Source organism: Rhinolophus hipposideros (assembly GCF_964194185.1).
Source record: "Rhinolophus hipposideros genome assembly, chromosome: 19".
NCBI lineage: Eukaryota > Metazoa > Chordata > Mammalia > Chiroptera > Rhinolophidae > Rhinolophus > Rhinolophus hipposideros.
Window position 1 is genome coordinate 32,927,090 of NC_138065.1, and position 18,784 is coordinate 32,945,873.

At 36.3% G+C, this 18,784-nt stretch overlaps 1 protein-coding gene across 1 annotated transcript in view; it reads left to right on the plus strand.

The window, feature by feature from the left end:
- CD46 (CD46 molecule) overlaps window positions 1-14,879 on the plus strand; it is a 73,920-nt gene extending 59,041 nt beyond the window's left edge. Inside the window, exons 10-13 of the mRNA XM_081026506.1 lie at window positions 259-309; window positions 1,731-1,766; window positions 2,262-2,322; window positions 10,587-14,879. Coding sequence (XP_080882632.1) covers window positions 259-309; window positions 1,731-1,766; window positions 2,262-2,322; window positions 10,587-10,656 — 218 coding nt within the window. The 3' untranslated portion in view covers window positions 10,657-14,879. The remainder of the gene's footprint in view (window positions 1-258; window positions 310-1,730; window positions 1,767-2,261; window positions 2,323-10,586) is intronic.
- Window positions 14,880-18,784: the final 3,905 nt, after the last annotated feature.

Sequence of the window (18,784 nt, forward strand, 5' to 3'; positions counted from 1 at the left end):
CAGGCTAATACTGACATTACACTCATGATAAATTTGCATGCTATACCACAGAATATTGTCACAGGAAATGTTACTGGAGAGGAAGAAGAATGATAATGATACCGAATATAAATGTATAATACTTTATGATACTACCTTTAATAAGAATCAGTATAATTTATGTAAGGAAAATGACCCATTGATTTACAGGTTTGTAAGCTTTGTTTTTTCCTACTTATTTTTAAACTTATTTCCATTTTTCTTTTTTCTTTTTTCTAGAACATTCTACTCCCAGTGATGAATCACCACCTAAAGCCATCAATAATTTAGGTATTATTTGGGTTATTAATAACCTTCCATTATGAGACCTTAGAGTTCTACATGGAAATACTATATTTCAATTATCTGTAGTTAGGGAGGAAACAACCTGGCACAAATGGGTGATAATTGACACTTGTATTTGTTTTAATAGTGCAGATACTATGACAAAAGTAAGCAGTGGTAAATGTAGATACATAGATAATGATAGTTTCTAAGGGGTGCCTCAAATTAGGATTCCTAGTACGATGAGGTAACTTTATCAAATACTATGGTTATATTTAAGTTAAAATACATAAAACATAACTTGCTTCGCATATGATATTATTTTGTAATGGCAATTTGTAAATAAATTTTCTTTCTATTCATACCTTATATACACAGTCCTTAGAGTACTATAATTTGGGTTAGCTCACAGGGTTCACACAATATATGTGAAAGAAAATAATGAAGTATAGTTGTGACATTTCAATGAAATATAAAGATTTCTTGATGAATAAACGAACAAAAGTATGTATTTTATTTACATTAGACTAGTTTAATAAGGTTAATTCTTTTACTAAATGCACCCTAGACTTGTTATGTTTTCCCTTTCAACATTGTGGTCAAACTGTCATTGTACCAGTAAATCTAATGCAATCTTCATATCTTAATTTATTAGAAATGAAAAGAGCACAGGTAAATCTGACATATGCATTGGCTTATAGAAATTCAATAAAAATAATGACAGTTTAGGAGCAGAGGTACTAACATTTGTAAGAATTAAGATTTTATAGTATTATTTATTGCTTTCTGGATAGTCAAAAATGCATATTTGTTTCTATGCATCATTTTTATCCATGTGCCCTGGTGTTTCATTGGCATTCTTATAATCTCCTCAGTAATTATGTCTTAATTTGGGGTGGGGGTGCATGAGGAAGGATTTATGATAAGATAACTTATTATTTGTGAAGACTGCAAAATGCTTCTGTGTAATCCATTAATAGAACTTTATTTATGACTTATTCCACAGACTTACTGTTGGGGAACAATATAATTTAAATTTTTAGCAAAATCCATAAGAATAATAGACTGAATACTGAATTAAACCAACTATAAGGGGATAATATGTTATTAAAACGATTTTCCTCTAATCTAGTAAATTCCAATTTTTCTACTAATTTTTACTAAGTAACCTGGTGTGGTAACTACAGCACAAAACAATAACAAGTGAGATTCCTATTAAAACGTTCACAAGTTAACCCTAAGGCTGGAATTGGATCAGAAGTTTCTGTGATCAAAATTACCTGTATGCATTAGCAGTCACACTAAACTTGTTTGATACACTTTTTCTTTGCTGTAGTTTGTCAGTCATCTGGTTTTAATTAAAATGCAACTGCTATCTGAACACCCACATGTGATCAATTATTTTCAAACTGGTTTTATTTTCTCAGATGGAAGACTCATTGCTGTGATTGTTCTTACTGTACGTAAGTGTCCCAAGCTTGCATAACACTTAAATCAAAATAGTAATGTGAAACTATTTAATGACTTTTCGGTTTCTATGGTTTTTATAGCTTGAAATTAAGTAACCAGTCCATAAGTACCTGACCTTTTATATGATGTATTGCCTTGTGTTGGTAATTGTATATTCTTTTATATGCTACATGTCCACTTAGTAACAAATCCTAAATAATACATGTTTTTTGGGGGTGATTAGTCAAATGAGTGTGAATCCCAAATATACTTTGAGTAATTTTCTAAATTAAGCAATAAAGACTCTTCTTTGAGTTACTGTGGACCATAAGTGATTTCAGGGAATTGCATTTAGACAGTGAGAAGTCCAGGTGGAATGTATATGTACTTAAATTAAATAACATTTCTGACCACTGAAATGTAACCAACATTAATTTCTTCTGCTTGATTTTGAATCTTGGTATGAGCTTTTAGGGTTACGTGTCATTTTTTTCCCTGTTTTCTTGTAGTTGTTGGCATTGCAGTAGTTGGCACCTGTGTGTACAAATTTCTTCACATCAGGAAAAAAGGGTAAATTAAACATGTTTCTTGAATGTATTGGTGCTTCTCACACCTGACATATTTTTTGCAGCTTTGTTTGTACTCTGTATTGCATGCTGCCTTTTTAAAGAATGTGCCTACATAAGTGTGTCATCAGAATTACATTTGCTAAAAATACTTTCCGCTACTTTTAATATCATTGTAAAAAGAGTAATCTGTGAAGAACTGCAGTAGCTATTATGACTATCTGTGGGATTTGAGGTTGAAATTCTGCAGCAAATTATTGGGGCCTTCCCTACACTAGGTATATACTCTGTTTCCTAAATTGGACTCTTGGCCAGGATTAAATTTAAAATAGTTCACTGTGGAGACTATGACAGTTCTATTCACTGAACTTTTTAGGATGAAGGCTTCCATTTGTCTGTGTAACTTAGGTAGTTGTAAGAAGCTTATGTAGGTGTCTTCATTCAAATACCCAATTTGATTTCTTTTCATTTAGAGTTGTTATTTATTAATGTTAAACTAAGAAATTAAACTAAGGAATTAAAATCCCTATTTGATTTCCCTCGTATGTTCTCTTAATTTACTAGGTTGCAGTAAAACTGATAAGATTAAACTTAAAGTTGCTGAGAGAGATAAGATTATCAAGATACTTCATTATTGTAAAAGAGGGGAACTTAAAATAGAAAAAAAATGTACAGATACAAAAAAAATGTACAGATACGAGTCTTCTAAGGAGAATAGAGCTTTTATACATCAAGCTTAAATTTTAATGAAACAATTTACAATGCAATGAAAGACTTAGAATAAATCCTACAGCATAGACCAAGAGTGAAACATCTGATTTTTAGAGATTTCTTATTTTCTGTTGCTTTAGAGATAGCTTTGAAATCAAACTAATATTTTTAAGCTTTTGGTATTTGTGGTTTTATATTTTCCTTTTATATTAACCATTGGGTTTGAACGATGTAATAAAAGTATGTTTGTATTTTTAAATCAAAGTTTATTGGGGTGACAATTGTTAGTAAAGCTACATTGGTTTCAGGTGTACAATTCTGTAACACATCATTTATATATCACATTGTGTTCACTACCCAGAGTCAGTTCTCCTTCCATCACCATATGTTTGAAAAGTACGTTCTTCACACATAAAGAGCTCAAACTTTTTTATACTAATGATTACCTTTTATAAATATCTGCAACGCCTTCATTTGAATCTTGAATCTTATACTGTAGATCATGTAATATACATATTCAATTTCTCTATCAGTAGTATATTTTTAAAATTACATGCAAACAGTAGTCAGAGTAGGAAATGATCTCAGTGGAATATTTTACATTCCAAAAAGTTTGCATAGAAATAACTTCTAGAGAAACCAAAAACAATAGCTTTTTGTTCCTCACTTTCCTTCTTTGTTTAAAACATCATTGTATCTGCTGGAATGGCAGAGTAGGTAAATGCTGTGCTTTCCTTCTCTCATGACCACATCAAAATTACAACTAAACTACAGAAAAACCATCATTGAGAATCACTTGAAATCTAGCTATACAGGAGTCTTATAACTAAGGATATACAAAACAATCCACCTCCAAACTGGCAGGAGGGGCAGAGACATGGAATGGGCTGGTCCCACACCCAAGTGTGGCAGTTAAAAATCTAAAGGAATATCTTGGCTGCACAGCCCCCTATCCACCCTTGAGGAGTGAGGGGTCACAGTCACCACCAGGCTCCCCAGTACCAAGAAGAGAAGTCACCACAATTTCTGGCTGTGAAAAGTAGTGGAGATTGTGGCTCAGTGAGACAGAGGGTGGCTGCAGTCCCAGACATTCTTCTTAAACGGCCCATGCATGGACTTATTCTCTGATGAACTCACTCACTCTGAACTCCAATGCTGGGGCAGCAGCTCAAAAGGCACCAGAGACATATGGGGAGGAACTGAATTGTGTGGTTTCCAGATGAGAGCTGGTGGGATAACTTTCTCTTAGACAGAAGTGCTGGAAGAAGCCATTATTCCTTTGTTGCGCCCTCCTACACCCAGCGTGCAGTCCCAGGCTCGTGCCATATCTGAATTTCTGTCCACCTAGCTAACACCATTCACCCTGCCCTGGTGATTCCATGAGACCTCACCCCACCCAACTTGTGGTCCCACCCATGCCGCTTCCAGTGGCTTTTCCATACAAAGAGTCTGTCTTAGCTCATGTTACAGACTTTCCTAAAATCTTTCAAAGGTTCACAAACCCCAATGAAGCATTACGTAGCCTCAGCATGCCCAATACCTCTTGCTAGGCAGGCCCAAACCAAGCACTAGTGGGAGCCAGCCTTGGTTTACAGCTTAGTTTTCTCTCAGGCACCTCCAAGCCCAGCATAAATGGCAAGCAACTGTAGATCACTTTGTAGCTCATACCAAGTGTCTCCTGAAAAATGACAGCCAGTGCTGAACTTTGCCTGTAACAGATCCCCTTCCAAGAGGCCCCAGAAACAACACTCCCAGTGGCCAGCTTCAGATCACACTAAAGCACCACCCAACCATCTCCACAAACAATACACCTGAAGGGTAGATTGGGCACGCACCAGAGCCTCACTAAAGCAAATCCTGCTCTGTGGGGTCAGCCCCTGCACCACAGCTCCTCCACTGTAGTCACAGCCAGTCCTCACAACCAATCAGTTTGAGGAACAACCCCCCCTATTGATGTGCAAATAGCAACCATGACTCAATTATATAACAGGAGGTACATACAAGTGACACACCTGGAGCACCAGGCTCAAGTGACCAGGGAGACTGGGCCACTGGGTCCCACAGGACACCTACTACATAAGGCCACTGTACTAAGACCAGGAGACATAGTAGCTTGATCTAATACCGTGTTTCCCTGAAAATGAGACCTAGCCGCATCAGTCTAATGTGTGTTTTGGAGCAAAATTAATATAAGACAAAGTCTTATATCATATTATATAAGACCCAGTATTATTATATTATTATATTATATTATATTATATTACCCAGTCTTATATTGTATTAAAATAAGACCGGGTCTTATATTAATTTTTGCTCCAAAAGATGCTTTAGAGCTGATGGTTCAGCTAGGTCTTATTTTCAAGGAAACACGTATATAGAAAAAAACACAGGGAGGCAGCCAAAATAGAGAAAGAAACATGTCCCAAATGAAAGAACAGAACAAAGCTCGAAAAACTAAACAAAATGGAGACAAGCAATCTACTAGATGCAGAGTTCAAAACACTGGTTATAAGGATGCTGATGATCTCAGTGAAAACCAACAGAGGTAGGAAACATAAAAACAGAGATAGAAAACATACTCTGTTTCCCTGAAAATAAGACCTACTAGAAAAAACAAACAGTCAGAAAAGAATACAATAACTGAAATGAAGAATACACTAGAGGGAATCAACAGTAGGTTAGATAAAGCAGAGAATCAAATCAGCGATTTGGAAGCTAAGGTAGGAGAAAACAATCAGAACAGCAAAAAGTAAAAAGAGTCCAAAAAAATGAGAGTTTAAGGGGCCACTGGGACAACATCAAGAGTACCAATATTTGCATCATTGGGTACCAGAAAAAATAGAGAGAGGTCAAGGGATGCAAGGGATTCTTCAAAACCTATTTGAAGAAATAATGATGGAAAACTTTTCTAACCTGCCAAAGGAAATAGGCATACAATCCCAGGAAGCTCAGAGAGTCCCAAACAAGATGAACCCAAAGAGGCCAACACTAAGATACATCATAATTAAATGCCAAATGTTCAAAACAGAGAGAATCTTAAAAGTAGCAAGTGAAAGGCAGTTAGTTACCTACAAAAGAGCTCCCATAAGAATGTAAGTTTATTTGGTTGTCTTGTTCCTTTGTTGTTTTCAGTTTTATACACAAAAAAACTCATAGACAACAGACAATAGTTTAGCGGTTATCAGAAGGTAAGGGGGGAGGAAGGTGGTAGATGAAGGTAAAAGGGATCACACAGAGATGATATATTATAGAATTGTACACCTGAAACCTTTGTAACTTTACTAACAATTGTCACCCCAATAAACTTAATTAAAAAAAAAAAACAAAAAAGAATTGTCAGTTGAATTCTCAAGAAACTTTGCAGGCCAGAACAGATTGGCAAGAAATACTCGAAGTTATGAAAAGCAAGGACCTATGACTAAGATTACTCTACCCAGCAAAGCTATCATTTAGAATTGAAGGACAGATAAAGAGCTTCCCAGACAAGAAAAATCTAAAGGTGTTCATCACCACCAAACCAGTATTACAAGAAATGTTAAAGGGACTTCTTTAAGAAGAAGAAAAGTTAAAAAATGACAAAAAATATGAATAATAAAATGGCAATAACTACGTATCTATCAACAATTACTTTAAATGTAAATGGGTTAAATGCTCCAATGAAAAGACGTAGGGTAGGTGAATGGATAAGAAAACAAAATGCTTACATATTCTGCCTACAGGACACTTAACTCAGATCGAGAGACACACTCAGACTGAAAGTAAAGAGATGGAAAAAATATATTTCATGAAAATGGAAAAACAACAACAAAAAGCTGGGATAGCAATACTTATACCAGACAATATAGACTTTAAAACAAAGACTATAAGAAGAGACCAAGAATGACCTAGTAATTCCACTTCTGGGTATTTATCTAAAGAAGCCCAAAACAGCAATTCAAAAAGACATATGCACCCATATGTTCATTGCAGGTTTATTTGCAATAGCCATATATGGAAGCAACTTAAGTGTCCATCAATAGTTAAATGGATAAAGAAAAAGTGGTACATATATAAAATAGAACATTACTCCGCCATAAAAATGAATGAAGTATTGCCATCTGTAACAACATGGATAGACCTAGAGGGTATTATGCTGAGGGAAATGAGCCAGAGAAAGACAAATACCATATAATTTCATTTATATGTGGAATCTAGAAAATAAAAAAGAACAAACAAAACAAACATACTTATAGATAAACAGAACATTTTGATGGTTGCCAGATGGGAGGGTGTTGGAGGGCATAAATGAAGGGGGGAAGGGATTAAGAGATTAAGAGGTACAAATTAGTAGTTACAAAACACCATGTTTCCTTGAAAATAAGACCTAATCAGAAAATAAGCCCTAGCATGGTTTTTCAGGATGACATGCCTTGAATATAAGCCCTAATGTGTCTTTTGGAGCAAAAATTAAAAAAAGATCTGGTCTTATTTTCAGGGAAACACGGTAGTCATGAGGTTGTCAAATATAACTTGGGGAATATAGTGAGTAACACCGTAATAACTATGAATGGTGTCATATGGGTACTAAATTTATCAGGATGATCATAAGTTATCTAACTGTCTACTGTGTTGTGCACATGAAACTAATACCATATTCTATGTCAACTGTAATTGAAAAAAAATTTAGTTTTAAAAATAAATAAATAAAACATCGCTGTATCAAAATACTTAAAGATTCTTAAGTATGAATCAAATACTGTAGCTACCAGTTAACGGGTCTTTTAAAGCTGAAGAATTATCTGAGCATTGAATCCCCAGATTAAAGGTCAGTAACATTAGTTATCTGAAGTTCTATCTCTAATGAGCTCCAAGTGATGATGCTGGTGGGCCTGGACTACACTTTGAGTAAACAGAGTGACCACTATTATTGATGTGCCCATATTCTTGAAATGTGAATAAACACAGTCAAGTTTATAGGCCAGTTTCTCTCCTGTTTTAGATAATCAGATTTTTAAAAAGGCTCCTCAACTATGTATATGTGCTAAAAATGATGTGGTGTGATACTTAACTTTCTTTTCCTTTAGGAAAAGTGAAGGTTTTTATTCTTTGTACTGCTTAATGTCCATAATCTTCCTTCCTCCCCAAATTGGCTGCCGTTGCCTTAGAAACTAATTTATGAGACTCCAAAATATTTGCAGATACTTCTCTAACTTTACGTGTAACTCTGGAAGCAGGGTACCAGACACAGATAATCAAATATTGCTGTTAAAACTTGATACCAAATGGATTGATGTAAACTTTGTGCTTACGATGATTTGGAAATACAATTACCCATCTACAGCCTTCATATCAAACTAGAAAAGTAGCAGAAGTAGTCATTTTTTAAAAATTATTATGAAAATGGCCACAAGATTAAAGTATCTACTACAGTTTTCTGTTTCTTAGTTCTCAGTAAGAATAGAATAGGATCCCAATTGGCTGAAATGGGCCTCATCTGTCGCGCCTTCCTTCTACCTTCCAGTTTCCTTTCTTAACTAATTCTTCTACCACACTATCTAGTCTTGGAGTCCACAGCTCTTGCCGTGCCCTTTGCTGCTGCTGTGTTCATTTTGCACGTTGTGACAGTATGATCCCAAAAACCAGATGCCTTTTGTTTACATTAAATGTTTTCACTTCTTTGTACTGAATATTTTTTCATAGATGCATGATTTTCTTTATCCTCATTATATCATCCACGGATAAGTGAGAGATTGCCACATTCATTAGAAGTATTTGCATACTTTATGTATTTTATTTCCTGTGACTCAATATTTCCCATTTTTTCCATTAAGGTTATTTATTATTTGTTACAACTTAAAACCTATTTTTAATGTTACGTTAAAAATGACTGATTCAGTAACATTGTAACTTTTAAGCTGTCTGTTTAAAAGAATGTCACAAACTTTTTTGAATTCACTATACATAGTGGTCAGGTCAGGTGATAGGGAGTATAATGACATAGGGCAAAAATCTGAAGGATCAAATTATCTTGCACATTTTTCTACTTGGTTCTCAAATTCTTGAGCATTCAACAAACTCTTCAAATAGTTTAAACAGAAAAGTAATAAAAAACAAAGATTTTTGTGGTTAGTTGAGAGAGCACCTTTACAAGATTTAGATCCATCCAAGGAAAATGAGAGGTCTTGTAACAGTTTCACAGAGATTTTCCCTCAGGTTAAACAAATGAGCCATGGGAAGAAACTGTACTCAGTGCAGAAGTCAAGATGCATCTAAAAATATTCCACTACTACAGAAAATACGATGAACTGACTTTGAAAAATAGACAACTATAGGCCTCTTGGAGAATTAGGTGACAGGCCTAACGAGTAAGTCTGGCCCCACAACAGTCCTTAGGAAATCGCTCTTTTACAAGTGCAGTACTGTGACAGTGGTGGCCGTCAGTGATGGCCTCCCCCACAAGAGAAATACTGAAGCATCGCAATCTGACAGATTAGCTCTTACATTGAATAGGCATCCCTGTAAATAACATCCCTGTAAATGACAAGCATCCTGTAAATAACGGACCGGTCCAGTTTTAGTTTTAGTCAGTTTGCTAAGGCAGGAACTACAACTGCATTTTCTAATTCAAGTCAGTGGTTATGTGTGGCCCCTGAGGACTGCAAAAGTGGCAGGTTCAGTGTAAGATGTGCTGTAAGTGTAAAATGCACACCAGATTTCAGAGTTAGTACCAAAAAATGTAAAATACATGGCAAAATGTTAATACTTTGGCTGGACTGGGACAAGTAAAATATATTAAAATTAATTTTCCTTTTTTACTTTTTTGAATATGGCTTCTAGAAAATTTAAAATTACCCATGTCACATATTTTTTTAAAAAGATGTCTATTGTTAGAATAATAGTGTGATATAAAGTTTACTTATTGAGGAGAATCTCTTACCAGAACACATGATTTCCTTGACAATGGGAGTAAATAAGGCATTATTGAATGCGAACACTGTTGGAACTATTACCTTTTTAACAGTTTCATCTCAGAGATAGATTTAAAATTGCAATATTAGGAAAACACATGTTTGTCTCTAGTCTTTCCCAAGGGCCCTAAATTTAAATGAGGAAACATTTACTAAGAACTTTATATGCAATTGCTCTGTTTCTTATTTGCAGGGAATGAAAAATACAAGGGATTCTAGAGTGAGACTAGTTGAACATTTGAAATTGTTTTAAAAGAATCATTTACAGTGGTACCTCAGTTTTAGAACGTAATCCATTCCGTAAGACCATTCGAGTTCTGAAACATTCGAAAACAGCCGAAGCTAGGCCTCAGAATCTTGCACTCAGCGGAAGCTGCATGACTTGTCCGACTTCTGAGGTGTGTTCGAAAATCGAATCATTTACTTCTGGTTTTACGGCGTTCGTACACCAAAATGTTCGTCAACAGAGACGTTCGAAAACCGAGGTACTACTGTATTTCCTAGATGAGGGGCTCTTGATGCTATAAATACAGTTTATTTTAATTGTGCATTTTTCATTACGTACTTAAGTATGTTCATCTCTGATGCTGTCTCTTTACCTTGCCTTTAGGGAAAGAGAGGTTGATGCTTCATACAGCACTTACCAGAATAAATCAACCACTGCAGAGCAGACTCACTAAATGGTTTCCACAAATGAGTGTAACACATTGTCTTTTGGTTCTGGTAAAATGTCAAGATTTACATTAAATTTGTATAGCTACTATGAAAACAGTGTGGAGGTTCCTCAAAAAATTAAAAATAGATCCATATGATCCAGCAATCCCACTTCTGGTTATGTATCCGACGGAAATGAAATCACTCTGTGGAAGAGATATCTGTACTTCCCTGGTTATTGCAGCAGTATTTACAATAACGAAGACATGGAAACAACCTAAGTGTCTATTGATGGATCAGTGGATAAAGAAAATGTGGAATACATAGACAGTGGAATACTCCAGCCATAAACAAGAAGTCCTGACATTTGTGACCACATGGATGAACCTTGAAGGCATTTTGCTAAGTGAACTGAGTCATAGAGAGAAAGACAAATAGTGTGTGGTCTCACTTATGTGTGGAATCTATAACAAACTTAATGAAAAATGAGATTTGTGGTTGCTGGGGGTGGGGGTGGCGGGGTGAGGGAATTGAGTGAAGGTGGTCAAAAGATACAAGCTTCTAGTTCTAAGCACGTATTGGGGTGTATGTAATGTACAGCGTGGTGCGTGTAATTAGTAATATTGGCAAGTTCCTAAGAGATCCTAAAAATTCTGATCACAAGGAAGAAAAAACATTTTGTAATTGTGAGGTCATGGATATTAACTTATGGTAATCATTTCATAATATACACATTATCAAATCATGCTGTATACCTTAAATGTGTACATTATGTATATTGTAAAAAGCCTGTACAGATATGTGTATACTACTTCAGCCCTTAAAAATAAGCTCACTGAAAATTGGGAATTTGGACAAGTTTGACTTCCTTAACTAAGTATTCTTGGGGGGCCGGCCCGGTGGCTCAGGCGGTTAGAGCTCCGTGCTCCTAACTCCGAAGGCTGCCGGTTCGATTCCCACATGGGCCAGTGGGCTCTCAACCACAAGGTTGCCAGTTCAATTCCTTGAGTCCTGCAAGGGAAGGTGGGCTGGGTCCCCTGCAACGGCAACTGGACCTGGAGCTCAGCTGCGCCCTCCACAACTAAGAATGAAAGGACAACAACTTGACTTGGAAAAAAGTCCTGGAAGTACACACTGGGTCCCCAACCCCAATGAAAAAAAAAAGAGTATTCTTGGAAGTACTCTTACAGTAAATATAGGCTAGAATTCTATTTTAAAAAATTATTTGTAACTTATTGATTTGAAAAAGACATAAAATTAATTTATGGAATTTGTTCTTCACCTTTTTTAATACCAATAAGCCACTCTAAGAAATCAGTACGAACTGGGAATCAGTTGCATGCCTACTTCTGTAAAACTTAAATGGCTCTAACCCCTGTAACAAGGATGCCGGCTTGGTACAAAGTGAGTGCTGTGGCCTTGTCCTTTGCTTAAGGAGAATTCCACTCTTCAAGAGACAGAGAATCACTCTGAACTCTGGCCTAGGTAGTTTTCTCTCTCCATACTAAATAAAAAGATGTCTCACTTAAACACATCATCTAAATGTAGGCAGTTCTGTAGGGAGTAAATTTATTGGATAACCTCAAGTTGTATCAGAATCTCAGTGTGTGTGCATTGCACCTCAACTGCTAAAAGGGGGAGTAAACATTAAGCCATGTATTCCAGCAAAGGAAACTTAACTTTGTGTGCTGGTCTTTGGTCCTAGGAAGGGATGAAAAAGGGCCTAGCTCAGGTATCACTTTGCGCTCAGGTGGAATAGATCCCTCCCTCTCCAGAGTCCTCATGCCAGGCAGGGTCACTTTCAAATGAGCCAGCGGGCAAAGAGGAGGGACTGCCACTCTAATGCAAATTATATTTTTACAAGTTTTCTTTTATACTTTTATATTAGTGGCTCATGGGTCAAAGAAGCATTGCCTTGAGAAGGAAATGGTTGGGGAAGCAGAGTGAATCAGAGTAAATACTGTTTTACTCTATAAAGACATGTTTATAATGCACCATAAGTGTTCCTTCCCTTTGTAATTCCTGGTGAGGAACTTAGGAAGTTATGTTTGAGCAGAAATAAACTGTAATTCTAAATTAAATATAGAGTTGAAGTTATGCACTTATTTTCATGAATTAGTATTTGCTTAAAAGTGAGTATATGCTATACTATTTATTTTTTTAAGCCTATTTGAAGTATTTTTCAACCGAAGATTGTTATACTTACCAATGTAAATTGACTTTTATAGTAGGTTCAGCTTCAATTTTAGTTTTCTTATTTGAATATATTTATATGTGAGATTGGTATACATGAGGTCTGACAAATTTGCAGACAGACTCATCCTAGAAAAAGTGCTACATACCTCATTGCTGAATATCACTACAGTCACTTTCAAAGTACTCCCCTTGGAAAGTTATGCACTGACGCCAGTGACTAGTCCACCTTCAAAGCAATTTTGAAACTCCTTCTGGAATGGCCATCAAAGCTGTTGTCAGACTACCCACGATGTTCTGAATGGTATCAAAATGTCTTCCTTTCAATATTTCCTTTATCTTCAGGTAGAGAAAGAAATCATTGGGGGGCCAGATCAGGTAAGTCGGGAGGGTTCCAATGCAGTTATTTGTTTACTGGCTAAAAACTCCCTCACAGACAGTGCCAGGTGAGCTGGTGCGTTGTCATGACGTAAAAGCCATGAATTGTTGGTGAAAAGTTCGGGTCATCTAACTTTTTCAGGCAGCCTTTTGATCCCCTCCAAATAGTAAACGTGTTTAACTGTTTGTCCTGTTGGTACAAATTCATAATGAATAATCCCTCTAATAACAAAAAGGTTAACAACATCATTGCAACGAGTTCGTGAATTGTCATATCTCATGTGTGCAAATATCAATTATGTTCTGTTGTCAAATAATTTGTTAATTACTTAAATATATAAGGACAATAGTTTTCTCTAGAAAACTTTGTTTAAATGACAGAGAAAGAAGCATATTTGAATTAATAGAGAAATGTATTTGCAGTGCAGTAAGAAGTCCCATGTATAAAGGTCTTTATTCATTTTTTTGAAAACTGGATCTTCCAAACTGGTTAAAAAATAAAATGCAGCATTGGAGAAGTTTCATTTGTGATGATGTATTTATTTCCAGTGTGTTTTTATCTCAAATCAGATGTGTTTTTGCAGTATGTTTTCTCTCAAGTCGGAGTGTTTCTATTTGGGGCCCGTCTCCTCTAACCATTTCACTCCCACAGTCATCGCTCCTGCCCCTCACGTCTCGGAGCCTGAAGTATGTCTGGGCTTCTCCACTCCCAGCCCATCACGTGCCGCTCCTGCTCACAGGTGTTTGTGTGATACCACACTCTGGTGTGACACAAAAAAAATGGTTTCCTAAAAGTGTATGAAGTAGATAATCTTCGAACACAAGAATTGAGTTTTGTTTTGTGTTGTTTTCAAAATTTGCCTGAAAATAAGATTTGCAAACTGTGTTTAAATTTTCCACATCCTAATTATATCACCTTCTTCAGTTGTTTGAAGCTAAAAAACATGTCTCTATTTTCACTGATACCATAACCAAGAGAAAGACACAGAATCTATAAGTTCCTACCAGTTCTTTAGGCCTCGAGATACAGGCTTGTATTTTTTTATGGCCCCTGGAAAAAATGGTATATCTGCTCTAAGGGAAGAGAAGGAAGCAACATTTGAATACCAAGTTGTGCTCTTTAATTCTCACAATAGTCATTTTTGCAGGAGAAGAAATGGATCCTTAATGTGGTTAATAATGTGTCCAGTCACGTGACTAATAAATGGCGTAGATCCCAGCTCGAACACTAAAGCCTGTGTCCTGCCCCTCTGCCCACTGCCGCCTGCTCCACAGCTGCACTATCATCTCCCCCTGTACCTGAACTTAATTACGAGCAGGATGGGGTGAGGGCGGCATGTGTATCTGAGGCAATATTTCTGCATGGAAGTGGCATGTTACTGACTGTACAACACGTTAAACTCGAGTGGAGACTGGAGCACGACTGGTTCTGCAAGGGGCCTGGTGGTTGAGGCAGCTGCTTTGTTCTGCTCCTCTGGCGCCCTTGCGATGTCCCATAGCGTGGCTGTTGGAGTGGGGGCCGTGGAGACAAAGCTGCCAGCAATGCTGAGAGGACGCCCAAGTGACCCTGACACCGGCACCAGAGCTCTGCAGTCCGTGGATGAGAAAATAAATCTTTAGCCATAAATGACCTTTATTGGGAGATGTAGTGTAGTCTTTTTAAAGCAAGTACTTTGTTCTGAAGGCTTGGTCCTAAGGTTGTGTGGTGAGTTTCCTCTAAGTGGTCAATTCTGTGGAACAATAAAAAGTATATAAGCTGTTCAGTATGCTGCACTCAGTCTGATCTTGAGAACCAAGGTAAATTGAACTCTACACTGAGTCCCAAATTCTGCTCCTGTCCTATAGGAAAATCATGTGGAACTCCACTAGAACCTTTCAATGGTGCGGTACATATAAACAGATACCTAGTTTTGATCAAGAGTTAATTATTCTTGTAATGAAGGGTGAGTTAGTAGCACTCTCTCTGGAATATAAGTACCAGAACGGCAATGTCAATCTCTGACCCAGTCTAGATAGGCAAACTAAACTACTGCCACCCGTATTTCAAAAAGTAGGAAATAGGACTTCTGGATAAAGATAAAAATATGACCAAAGGAATCTAAAAAAGTAAAAATAATCTATGAGTAAGTGTACAGTGGAAAGTTTGTGATCATAATTGTTCATCCTTTGTATTTGTATTAGAAACTAGGGGAGGCCACCATGTTCCTACCAAAAGTAGTACATGTGAAACCTGGTAAGATACCAACTGGTTAAAAAGGGCCAGCCTGCCAAATAAGTAAAAGGAAAAATGCTAGTTGAACCATGCAAACATCTTTAAATGAGATCAGCGAGTACTAATGTTGAAGGACCCTGAAGCAAGAGCTGACAGGTTAAATCTTAAATGTAACATCAGTTTTCAGACATGTAAGCATTAAAGTGCACACAGAGAGGGGACACTCTGGCTTTTGAGGAACCTCCCTACTGATTTCCACAATGGCTGCACAAATGTATATTCCCACGAGCAGTGTCCGAGGGTTTCCTTTTCCCCACATCCTCTCCAACAGTTGTGTGATTTCATGTCTTATTGCTAGCTTCAGGTGGTGAGCACACAATAGAGTATACAGATGTCATAACATTCATCTGAAATTCATGTAATGTCATTAACCAATGTTATCCTAATAAATTTTTAAAAAAGAATAGTAATATTCTCAGCTTTGTGGGCCACATAATCTGTGTTGTAACTACTCAGCTCTGCAGTTGCAGTGAAGCAGTAGCCCTAGACAACAGATAAATGAATGTGTGGCTGTGTTCCCATAAAACTTAATTTACAAATACTGGCTGCAGGGTATATTGGTCCTGCAGATTTAGTTAGCCAAACCCTGGTTAGAAGAAGTGACAGTGAGCATTATTTTTTCCTCATTTCCTATTATTTTTCAGTCAGAGAAGTTTTAAAAAGAAATAAAAGGATAAATTGGTAAAATAATTAAAATAGTAGAAAACTTCAGATTGGGTAAGTAAAGATATAAAAACTAAGACTTTGAGGAATAGGCCTGCTTTGATACATGTGTGTTAAACTTTGTACCTTACACAGAATGTAAACTTTCTCTCTAGGAACCATTTACAAAAGTTGATATTGTAACACTCCATTGAGTATACCACAATACATTTGAAGATAGGAGAAATCAAAACAGCCATAAGTCTCATTACACTACAATAACACTAGAAATTAATAACTAAAGAACAAATTAAAAGTTCAAATGAAAAATAAAAGTTTTATTTAAAAGAGGATTAAATGTTGTGGAGATGTTAGTTATCTCTGAACTAGTATGCAAATTCAATGTAATTCCAATCAGAGTTCCAAATGGCATTCTCTTTTAATTTCACAAGATAGTTGTAAATATCATGAGACTTATCAACATAATTCCCTGACATAGTAACAGAAGAGTGTTTAATACCAGAATATATTACAAAACAGAAATGCTGTTAAAATTTATTTAAAAGAATAAAACAATGGAAAGGATGCAGGATAGAGACATAGATCTATAGAACGAAACACAGTGCTCGCTTCGGCAGCACATATACTAAAATTGAAACGATACAGAGAAGATTAGCATGGCCCCTGCACAAGGATGACACGCAAATTCGTGAAGCGTTCCATATTTTTGAAGCGAAAAAAAAAGCTGGAGTTGCAATACTTATATCTGACAAAATAGATATACTTTAAAATGAAGAACATATTAAAAGACAAAGAGGGGCACTATATAATAATAAAGGGATCAATCCGACAAGAGGACATAACCCTAGTAAACATCTATGCACCTAACATAGGAGCACCTAAATATATAAAAACAGGTACTGATGGACATAGAGACAGAGATCAACAGCAACACTATCATAGTAGGGGACTTTAAGACACCTCTGACAACAAGGGATAGGTCCTCCAGACAGAAAATCAATATGGAAACAACAGCCTTAAATGATACTTTGGACCACTTGGATTTAATCATTATTTTCGAGCATTTCACCTCAATGCTGCAGAATACATGTTCTTCTCCAGTGCACATGGAACATTTTCCAAGATAGATCATATGTTAGGCCACAAAACAAGCCTTGACAAATTTAAGAATATTGAAATCATACCAATTGTCTTCCCTGACCACAGTGCTATGAAATTAGAAATGAACTAAAGGAAAAAAAAAACCAGGAAGACACACCAATTCATGGAGGCTGAATAACATGTTACTAAATAATGAATGGGTCAACCATGAGATCAAAGAAGAAATCAAAAGATATATCGAGACAAATGAGAATGAGAACACGACGACCCAAAATCTATGGGATGCTGCGAAAGCAGTCCTAAGAGGGAAGTTCATAGCACTGCAAGCCTACCTAAAGAAACAAGAAACATCACTAATTGACAGTTTATCCTCACACTTAACGGCTCTGGAAAAATAACAGCAAAATAAGCCCAAAGGGAGCACAAGGAAGGAGATAATAAGGATCAGAGCAGAAATAAATGAAATAGAAACCAGAAAAACAATACAAAAGATCAACGAATCCAAGAGTTGGTTCTTAGAGAAGATAAACAAAATTGACAAACCTTTAGCCAGACTCATTAAAAAAAGGAGAGAGAGGACCCAAATTAATAAAATCAGAAATGAAAGAGAAGTGACAACAGACAGACACCACAGAAATACAAAAAATTTTAAGAAATTACTATGAGCAACTATATGCCAACAAATTTGACAATCTGGAAGAAATGGACAATTTTCTAGAGGCGCACAACCTTCCAAGTCTAACTCAAGAAGAAACAGAAAGCCTGAACAGTCTGATTACCACCATGGAAATTGAATCAGTAATCAATAATCTCCCAACAAACAAAAGCCCTGGACCAGATGGCTTTACAGGTGAATTTTTCAAAACATTCAAAAAAGAATTATCACCTATTCTCCTCAAGCTCTTCCAAAAATTCCAGAAGGAAGGAAGACTCCCAAACACTTTTTACGAAGCCACTATCACCCTGATCCCAAAAGCAGACAAAGACACCACAAAAAAAAGAAAACTACTGGCCGATATCTCTAATGAACATAGATGCAAAAATTCTCAACAAAATATTAGCGAACAGAATTCAGCAATACATTAAAAAGATCATACACCATGATCAAGTGGGATTCATCCCTGGTATGCAAGGGTGGTTCAACATCCGCAAATCAATTAATGTGATACACCACATTAACAAAATGAAAAATAAAAACCACATGATCATATCAATAGATGAAGAAAAAGCATTTGATAAAATACAGCAACCTTTTTATGATAAAAACCCTTAAGAAAGTGGGAATAGAGGGATCATATCTTAACATAATAAAGGCCATATATGACAAAACAACAGCTAACATCATATTCAATGGGGAAAAGCTAAAACCATTACCCCTAAGATCAGGAACAAGACAAGGTTGCCCACTTTCTCCACTTCTATTCAACATAGTGCTGGAAGTTCTAGCCACAGCAATCAGACAAGAGAAAGAAATAAAAGGCATCCAAATTGGTAAGGAGGAAGTAAAATTATCACTATATGCAGATGATATGATACTATATATAGAG